Raw genomic sequence first — 9,998 nt, 5'->3', positions numbered from 1 at the left:
TTTTGGTTAGCTACTCCTCATGCGACCCCTTCCTTTTCATGGAGAAGCTTATTTTCCACAAGAGAACTGTTACGGCAAGGTTCTTATTGGCAGATTGGTGATGGAAATACCACTAATATATGGGCTGACTGTTGGCTGCCAGGGGTGCCAGAGTTTAAACCTTTGGGGAACAATGGTGCAATTGAAGAGGTTGGACAGGTCCGAGATCTCATTACTAATACAAGGCTATGGAATGTTCCCTTGATTAGACGTCTATTTCCTTTAGCTGAGGCAGAAGCTATTTTGCGTCTCCCTTTGAGCAGAAGGGTTGTTCCAGATAGAGTTGTGTGGCGGTTGGAGAAAGATGGCAAGTTTACTGTGAAAACAGCTTATAGGTTTGATTTCTCGTCTTCTAATTCTAGAAGCCCATTCCAATTGTCTGTTGGTGTGAATTTTTGGAAAAAGTTATGGAAAATTACTATACCTAACTCTGCCAAGGTGCATATCTGGAGAGTTTGTCATAATATACTACCCTCAATGGAGAGGCTAGCATCGAAAAGGGTAGAACTGGACTCCCAAGTTTGTGTATTGTGCTCTTCTGCTTTGGAGACAACATTGCATATCTGTAGAGATTGCCCTTACACTAAGCTACTGCTGCAATCTAATGGAGTTTTGACTCAGGTGTGTTTTAGTCCTCGTATTGCCAATTCCACATTATTAGATTGGTTCAGTTATTGCGTTTTTGAGCTAGCTTTGAAGGACTTGGGCGACTTGGTCTATCTGCTTTGGGGAGTATGGAAGGAACGAAATTGTAGAGTTTGGGAAAATAATAGTCTGCCTGCTAGTGATGTGCTAATCAAGTGCTTGACTAGGTTGAGTGCCTTCAGATTTTACAACATGAAGATGGGGGTTGTACGTACAGTAAGGGTCGAGCGTTGGTCTGCTCCACCTGAGGGATGGTGTAAGATCAATATAGACGGGTCTTTTAATCACATAACAAAGAATGGAGGCATTGGTTTTGTTATTAGGGATCATCAGGGTTTGATGCTTGCTGGGGGAGGTCGACCGCTGTTTGGCCTTTTGTCTCCTGAACATGCAGAAGTGTTAGCTTGTTCTATGGCAGTCCAATTTGCAGTTGATAATAATTTCGTTCCAGCTTTCTTGGAAACAGATTGTCAAATCATGCAGAGGCAATTGTCTATGAGGGTTGGAATTAATACCTCTGTCTTGGGTAGGCTATATGAGGATCTTGGACTGGTGTTGGAAAGTCAATCCAATATGCAGTTGATTCATATTAACAGAAGTGCAAATAAGGTTGCACACCTTCTGGCAACAAGAGCTTGCACTGAGTTGCACGAGTTCTTTTATTTTTCTTCTCCTTCTTTTTTACTAGCTGCATTAGCAGCTGAAGCTATTTCCATGTAATTTTCAAAAGTTCAATAAAGTTATGACCTCCTTTCTCTCAAAAAAAATCTAGTCCGATTAATTAGTACATTGCTAGTAGATGGTTTTGGCAGTCGATGGGTTTGCAAAAGTCTATCATTAAGTCAAGCACATATTTTTGTTATGGGTCTTTCTAAATGTACCCAGCAAATATCTAAATACACCCAGCATATTTTTTACACTCATCATATGTATGAGATTTTTAACTGCACCCAAAATATTTTCCTATAATACCCTTTTCTTTTATTAAACCCAGCAATCCTGATCTGATTAATGCTATTGGAAAATTCATTACATTACCTATCACATATATACATGCTACCAGAAATTCATGAACGACAGCAGAATGATAGTTGAAGACTAAGTTTCAAAACTTGCGCTAGGATCTCAATTGTCTGATAATCTCTCTGGGCAGAAACTCCATGAGACATCAGTACAAGAGCCTAGCTAGCATTAAAAAAGGCCGATGAAAGAGGAACGGGAGAGGATATTAATTGCACCAATGTTTATATACACACTAGCGTCTATGAGGCATCAGTACAAGAGTCTAGCTAGCATTTTGTGAAACAATAACCAAATCTGTAGATAATTCAAGGGCTTAGTGGGGCGAAAAGAGGTTCGGAAAGAGGAAGACGAGTGCAGCTTCCAAGAAATTTACAAACAATTGAGAAAGCAGAAACAAACCTTCCAGAAATTCAAACCCTAAACAAAGAAATTAAACTCCTAAAAGAATTTTGGAAGGAAATTTAAACCAATAAAACTATAAGAGAGATACGTTCAAAGTCTGCAGGTGCAAGAGAGCGAAGGAGATTGAGAAATTCTTGAGTTTGAGACCGGGTATTCATCCGTCATACCAAATCAAGGTGAATATCAACGAAGTTTGGTATTCTTCATCTCAGAAGAACGAGGGAGTTTGCTGGGTGTTTGGTATTCTTTGTCAGGGTGTATGAGTTTTGCTCGGTTTAATTAAAGAAAATGGTATTATAGAAAAACTTGTTAGGTGTAGTTAGAGATTTTATAAATTTGTTGGGTGTAAAAAATTACTAGGTGTAAATATACTGGGTATATTTAGAAATACCATTTTCGTTAATACAAGAAGATGCCCCTTCTCATCTGGGCTACCTTAGTACCAAGACACCGTACTGCCCATTAGTAAACAAGACACCAATTTGGGTCAAATCCTAAAGGGAAATATACGCATCCCATTATGACGTGTAAGTGATGTTCGTTGCAGGAAGCCAGTAGTCATAGAATATATAAAACTGTTTATCACACGGTGGTAAATGATAGCTTCACGCCTGCTCGACTTGTTTCTAATCATGATCTTTAATACGGAATTTACAAAATAATCAACATAGACATCATTGTGTGGTGGTTCGAAATGGTCCTCATTTTCGTGTGATTTCCTCAGTGACCAAAACACGGATATCACCTCTGCAAATTCTAAAATTTTTAGTTTTTTACTCTAGAGTACTTTTTGTTTTACTCTTCACGACTGAAGAACTGAGTTTGTTCAACTACTTGCTACTTGATGGCGGTGACAACTACACGAAAATAATTTACATAATTCCAGCAAAAACACGATCTGAAAAACCTATATTAATCTTGAGTAGCCTCTTGTTACAATTTAAAAAGCAATGTCAAATGTCAACCAATACATTTCTTCTTGATCCTCCTATCATACTCTTTTGACACTGTCTCCATGAACAGCGACAAATCCCTCACTTGCAAGAGTAGCAATTGCATTCCTAAGCTGAAATACCAATAAAAGAACATCAGTATGACTACTGTGTGTGTGTGTGTGTGTGTGAGAGAGAGAGAGAGAGAGATGTACTAACATCGTTGAGGTGAATTTCACTGCCAGAACTCTGCTTCTTCAGCTCCTCCAGCAGCTACAGGACATTAATTAAGCACATTGAGATATTAGTTCTAGCTTTTCTAGACATTTGGATTTTGATTGTATATACATCTTGTAATAAAGCATACCTCTAACAAACGCATTGAGGGTCCCCCAAGTTGCATCTTCTCCATAATTAAGTTGCGAGCTGATGACACTAGATTCTCCCGTCTCATTCTTTCACTTGCCGAAATTCCAGTATTAATAAGATCCATGTCGATCGTTCCTTGAGTAAAAAGTCATGACATTAAAATGTTGTCTTCATGGGAAATAGAATTAGAAAAAGTATGCACAACTGCAGTAAATTTATACCAGTGGAGTGATCTGTTGCTGATTGTTGCATTGCAACTTCAAGAAGCCGAAATGCCTCCATTACATCATGCTTTTCAACCTGCATATGTTAGGGCATAGTTAAGTTTATTTTACTCATACTCGTGATGTAGTTATTGAAAATTGTCAAGGTAGAATGCAATCTTTGCTAACCGATTCTGAAAAACGAATCCGAGCTAGAGCTTCACTAAGACGTATCAAACTCTCGATTTGCCTAGGAGTTGCTGTTATCACCTGTTAAAATTATCACACAAATGATCATGATATATAGGCATCTCAAATAGGTATTTAAAAGACAAAAAACAGCATAATAATGGCCAAAAGCATTAAGAAATCTTTCTGGTCAAAAGCACATAATAATGGCCACATTAATGTTTTTCTTATGAAAAGAAATTGCAAATGCAAGTGCAAAAAGATAAGCACTTGATGGAAGAGAGGATATTTTTGATGGGGAGGGAACAATTCAATTGTATCTAATAACTGCCATTTGTTATCATTAAATAATAATCTAGTACAACTCTCAAAAACTGGTATTTGTGACTAAAGTAGAAGGCAGTGACATTAAGTTTATAATGATGCAAAACAAGTGTTACATGAAGAGAATATGTAGAGATGCATGCAACATTCTACCTTTTTGCTGCTGCCCGGAAAATTTCCTCTCCTCCTCAACTCTACATAGCCACGAGTCAACTCCTCTGCAGCTTCATCAGATAATTGTGGGTGAATATGCTTTCGGGCATATCCCACATAAGCAGTCAACGTGGCAAGGTCTAAAACATCCTGCTGTACAGTCTGCAAGGGGAGACAAGGTGTGTTAAGTAAAACAAAGGATTTGCTAAAATTATTCCATTTTCTTGAACAGAAATCCCATATTCACCAGACCTCAGGATTCTCAAAGTGCAAGGCAACAATATGCTTTGCAAGGCGCCTGTCTGTCTGCTCATCAGCCTTGTCAAGGATTAAGTAGATCAGATCAAACCTGAGAAAATCACCAGAGAGCAGCTCAAGTCAGTAATAAACTCCAGTATGTTGTCAATGGCTTCATAACAGAGAGAGAGAGAGAGAGAACAATCAGAACATATTCAAGAGAAATACAACATTATTACACCAATTCATTAAATTGGATGAACAGTGCCCTTTTAATGTCACTACTGGCTCAAATAAATCATTCTTCTATTGGGATGGGTCAAGTATTTCTTACCTGGATAATAAGGTAGGAGGAAGGTGTATGTTGTCAATTACTGACAAGCGAGGATTATAGCGAGATCCACTTGGATTTGCACAAGCCAGGACTGATGTCCTAGCATTAAGGGAAGCAATGATTCCCGCCTTTGCTATTGACACAGTTTGCTGCTCCATCACCTGTAAATATAAACATAATTAGAAACAGAGCCATCAATTGCAAGCCAGGGAATACTAGAATGCAGTTTCTCAAACGTCTTGGTTTATAGATAATACAACTTAGCATAGTATCTAGTGGAGCGTATTATATGCCTGACATATTAATCGTTAAAGAAAAGCAATTATGCCATTAAACTGTAGAATACAGAATTTCGGTCTTCATATATCATGAACAAAAGGTAGAAGACAAAGTTAAGCAATTATAAAAAGATAAAATGTTATAGCTTGTAAAAGAAATGCACATGTCTGCCATATATTTATAATAAATAACAAAATAACCAACCTCGTGTAACATGCTCCTTGCACTGTCAGACATTTTGTCAAATTCATCAATGCAACAAATGCCTCGATCACTCAAAACTAAGGCTCCACTCTCTAAAACCTGAGAAGTCGTATATTGTTTCCGCTCAACTTCATATGTTTTTATGAAATGTGTAAGAATAAACCATTTAAAAAGAAAAAAGAAGAATCATACAGTTTCCCCTGTTTCAGGATCTTTTGCAACATAAGCAGTCAAACCAACAGCAGAACTCCCTCTTCCACTAGTGTATATGCCACGGGGAGCAAGCTTGTGTATGTACTGGAGCAGCTGGGACTTGCTGGTTCCAGGATCACCAACAAGAAGAATATTAATATCCCCACGGAACCTAGCACCAGATGGCAACTTCAAAGCATTCCCACCAAAAAGCTGCATTTAAGACAAAGAACAATAAGCATCGATTCAGAAATTAATGAAAACAAACTAATTCCTGTGCTTATTCAAACAAAGTACTGAAGGAATCAGTATGAGTAACATATAATGTACCTGGCAAAGAAGGCCTTTTTTGACATCATCTAACTCCCAGATGTTTGGTGCCAAAGATCTGGTTAGGCGATCATATATATCAGGCTGTTTTGCCAGCTCTTTCAATTGTTCCACCTGCAATTGAAACAATGGGATATGATAAGTGGAGACCGTACTAACAATGCCTGATGCAAGTACAAGTGAAAAGACAGTATATTGATCTACCTTCTTTTCATCAAAAAGAATCTCATCTGAATTTCCACCCAAGGAATTCTCAACTTCCGTCTGCTCCTCCGCCAGCATTCTTGACTTGTCAGACTTTTTTATATGCAGACAATCAATATAAGTCTGCAATCAAAAGAAAAAGATCATTGTATGCATTATAGGCAGCCACCTCAATGACAAAAAGCTTGACCTTCAATGGAGGAAAAGATAGAAGCATGCCTTGAATAATGATTTTACAGTTCTCTGTGTAGGTCCAACTCTTACGCTCATAGCCCGATATATCCCAGTAACCTATTGGAAACAAACAAATTGATCAGATAAACAAAATATATATTTATCTTTCTTAGGACCGACAACACTTTTCCATATGGCATATGGCCTTACCTCAACTCTGTCACCTGGTTTTCCCGCATCAACCAGTTTGTCATGCATCAACAAACTCACAGTATGCGGTGTCCCTCCTTCAGGGATCTCATCAGGCGTCTCCTGGAGCCTCACAATCTGTTTATCAGTAAACCTGATTCACAAAGTAGGACCCATTAAATAGTCTCATTACAAAACTCAGTTCTCAAAACTACAAAAGTCTCATTTTGAAATCAATTATTAGCCAAATAACTTCATCTGATAAAAGTTTTGCTCTTTGATCTCTCTCCTTTTAGGTGTTTTCCTGAACATACTTCATCCAAACCAGTTTAGAACAAAGGCAGTAGATTAACATTGCCCCCATTTTAGTCACAATTCCAAGTAAGAAAATGGTTTTAAACTTTAGCAAAGAAAAGCAATTACTGCCACTTGCAATCTTATTAAATTTGGTACCCATCTTTCATAGTATTTAAACGTTTAGATTTATACAGGACTTGTGATCCACTAAAACTAAAAACCGCATATGTTTCAGAATGCCCCCAGAAATAAAAAAAGGTTACAGACGACAAACCAATGTAATATAACTTTAAGAAAGATAAGAACAAAAAATTAATTAATTTCTCTTATGTGCTGACAGCTTCTAGCAAACAACAATCATACAGAGAACTCAAAAGATATTTACGAAGAATACCCACTACAAGTTCAAGATGTCAGTAAGAAACAAATATAGAGCAAGTTCGTAAGAAAGGAAAATGGGATAAAATGTACCATTTCTGGCCATAGAGTGATAATCTAACAATTAAAACAGCATAACAAGCGCACTTGTATGTTAACGGCATGACCTCAAGACAAAAACTCCAACATAATGCCATGAATTACCTGCAACGGTTGTGAACAAGTGTCATAGAATTCTTGGCTTGACACTCTTCCTTCATGCATCTTGTAGGTTCATTTATTTTCCCTGACAGCACTCAACATTCAGCAAACTATAGATAATTACATACAGAAAATTAAGCTAACAAACACAAGCTTCTGTAGTGTTAACCTTTTTCTACAGGAAGAGGGTCAGAGTAGTAACCACACACGAGGCATCTAAATATTGCTTCCCTTATCTCTGGTATTATTGAACTAGACCGAATAATCATCCCCTTTATTGAAACCATCCTCTCAATATCTACAAACAGATATACTCAAATCAGTCCATTTCTCCATATCCACATCACACATGATCAACAACAAACCAAAAAACCCAAAACCAAAAGACGAAAATTGAATTGAAAAACAAGAAGGGTGAAGAAAACTAACCAGATGGGTTCAGATTTCTCATGGATGTTGATGTTTTGAGATTGAAAATGCGAGTCTGAATGTGCTTCTCGAACAAGGGGTTTATGACAGGCAACATTTCCATCAAAACAATGTCGAAAATAGCAAGAACCTCAAGTGGGTACCTGACCATCTTGGCATACAAATCGGAATCATAATCAAACACATTGCGGGCATCCACATCTAGCGAATCGCCTTCCATTTCCAGAATTCTCTTGATGGCCTCAATGTACTTGCCTTCAGTAAGATAATCGCTCTCGGAGTTCTGCGATTGGTCCCGAAAATTCTTCAAAAACCTAATAATGGCGAGCTTAACATCATTGACGCTGATATTGGTGCCCCAGACGAAGGTGGGGCGGTCCTCGTCCATGCCGTAGCTGTCGCCGCCTTCCGAAGAGGGGGGGCCATCATCGGTTGAGGAGGGGGTGCGTGTGGTGCCGTTGGGGCGGCGCGTGCGAGACGATGGGGTTGGGGTTGTTTCGGAGGCGGCGAAGCGGGAGCGGGAGGCGGGAGGGGTTGCGAATGCGGTGGGTGTGGTGGATCGGCGGCGGGTTCTCTGGCGAGCGGCGGCGGCGTCGGCCGGAGAAGAGAAGGTGTTGCCGATTGGGCTGGAGAAGGAGTCATCGGGAGAGGAAGGCCCTGTGTTGAAATTGGGAATCAGAAAGAAACCAAATTGGGATTTAGGGAAATGCACCGAAACAAGCAATTTGAGAGAAATAGAGAGAGAGAGGGAACTTACCGTTGTTGAAATTGGGTGCAGAAGAGTCGGAAGCCATTGTTAGAGAGAGAGAGAGAGAGAGAGAGGGAGTTAGGGTTCAGAGAGTGTGAGCAGCACAAACTGTTTGCCTCTATTCCTTCTAAAGTTTTAGATTTAGCGGGAAGAGGCTATAATTTTCCCGCCCAGATATGTTGCTGGATTAAATGGTCTTTTTCTTCTCTCTCGGCTAGTCCCAGCTATTTTTTTTTTTTTTTACTTTGTCAAGGGGAACCCAAAGGCTTCCTAAGCCCAAGATAAACCCCTTCGGCGCATGTGAAATGCTCCAACTGTGCATTGCAGCACAGTGTCTGACCACTTTTACAGTTTCGGGGTTCGAACCTAGGTTGGGGAGCACCCCTCATTTTCATTGTTTGTTCTTTTTAACTCAACCTCGAAGGACTGATGTGTGACATGCATCTGTTAGGTATGGTTTTCACATGAGATTTACAAATCGCGTAACCCAAAGCAGGATTGCCGGCAGCGGGATTGAACTTAGATTGGGGTTCAACCACAAACACGACCATACCAACTGAACCAACCAACGTTGGTATTGTTTGTTCTTTCTTTTTTGATAATCTAATTAACATTTATCTTTACCTTTTTTCCTTGCAACAACATAATTACCCATAAATGTCTCTTAAGATTTTTATTAGGGCCGTGACCACTTACCCAATTTTAGCCTAAAAATTGTTCACTTACTCTACTAAGAGTTTTTTAACCTCATTTACCCAATCTAACATCTATTGACAATTTTGCCCTTCGTATAATTAAGAAACTGTATAAATGCCACTATTTCCTCTCTCTCCACACTCTCCTTTCTCTCTCCCCGATCTCCACCTCCAGTTTCTCTCTCTCTCTCTCTGCCATGGCAGCTCCGGCGGCCCATTAATCCAATTAACATTTGAATCTGAGTCGCCCCTGCTAGGAAGAAGGCGGCCTCGATAAGGAAGAAGGCCACAGAGGTCGGCGCCCGAGTCGACGCAGTCGAGACGGCCATGCGGCACCACAGGGCTGGATAGCCATTGGATGCGGTAGTCATTGTCCGGTGAAATTCTGACCGGCGTCAGGTGGAGGGACAACCATTGGATGAGCCGCATAGCGGACTGAGAGTCGTCCTCCGCTGTTAGATCTGAAGCTGAAGAGGAGAAGGGATGGCGCCGCCGCCGCCCTCTGAGCGGCCACCTCCTTCGAACTCGCTCCTCCGCCTCCTCCGCACACTACTTTACAGTCTCACTGTAGTTCAAGCTTCGATCGGGAGCAAACATGGAGGAGGAGCCTCAGAACGGTAACGCGATCGCAGCGGAGGGTGAGGAGGAGCCATGGTCGGGCATGGCCCAACCCCTCAAGCTCGGCCCAAGCGCCCTCTTCAGTTCGAGCAGGCATACCTCGACTCTTTAATCTTCTCTGGATTTGACCTGAACTTTTAGTTTAGGAAATTGAATTATAATCGTTGGAGTTTCACAATTTGTGACAAAAATTGGCTTTGTCTGTGGATT

At 40.2% G+C, this 9,998-nt stretch overlaps 1 protein-coding gene across 1 annotated transcript; it reads right to left on the bottom strand.

The window, feature by feature from the left end:
• Positions 1–2,989: 2,989 nt before the first annotated feature.
• LOC133738656 (DNA replication licensing factor MCM4) lies at positions 2,990–8,632 on the bottom strand. Its single transcript, XM_062166234.1, has 18 exons — positions 8,485–8,632; positions 7,728–8,384; positions 7,468–7,596; positions 7,302–7,383; positions 6,444–6,576; positions 6,279–6,350; positions 6,060–6,182; positions 5,856–5,969; positions 5,526–5,738; positions 5,334–5,432; positions 4,851–5,011; positions 4,532–4,628; positions 4,280–4,441; positions 3,803–3,883; positions 3,632–3,710; positions 3,409–3,545; positions 3,261–3,314; positions 2,990–3,175 (listed from the first exon to the last, which is right to left on the bottom strand). The coding sequence occupies exons 1-18, from the start codon at positions 8,519–8,521 to the stop codon at positions 3,101–3,103; spliced, it is 2,505 nt and encodes an 834-aa protein (XP_062022218.1). The 5' UTR covers positions 8,522–8,632; the 3' UTR covers positions 2,990–3,100.
• Between the last annotated feature and the right edge of the window lie 1,366 nt (positions 8,633–9,998).

The sequence above is a fragment of the Rosa rugosa genome, chromosome 3 (genome assembly GCF_958449725.1).
Source record: "Rosa rugosa chromosome 3, drRosRugo1.1, whole genome shotgun sequence".
NCBI classification, from domain to species: domain Eukaryota; kingdom Viridiplantae; phylum Streptophyta; class Magnoliopsida; order Rosales; family Rosaceae; genus Rosa; species Rosa rugosa.
The sequence above is the reverse complement of the archived record's forward strand: the minus strand, read 5'-3'. Positions and strand labels throughout refer to the sequence as shown.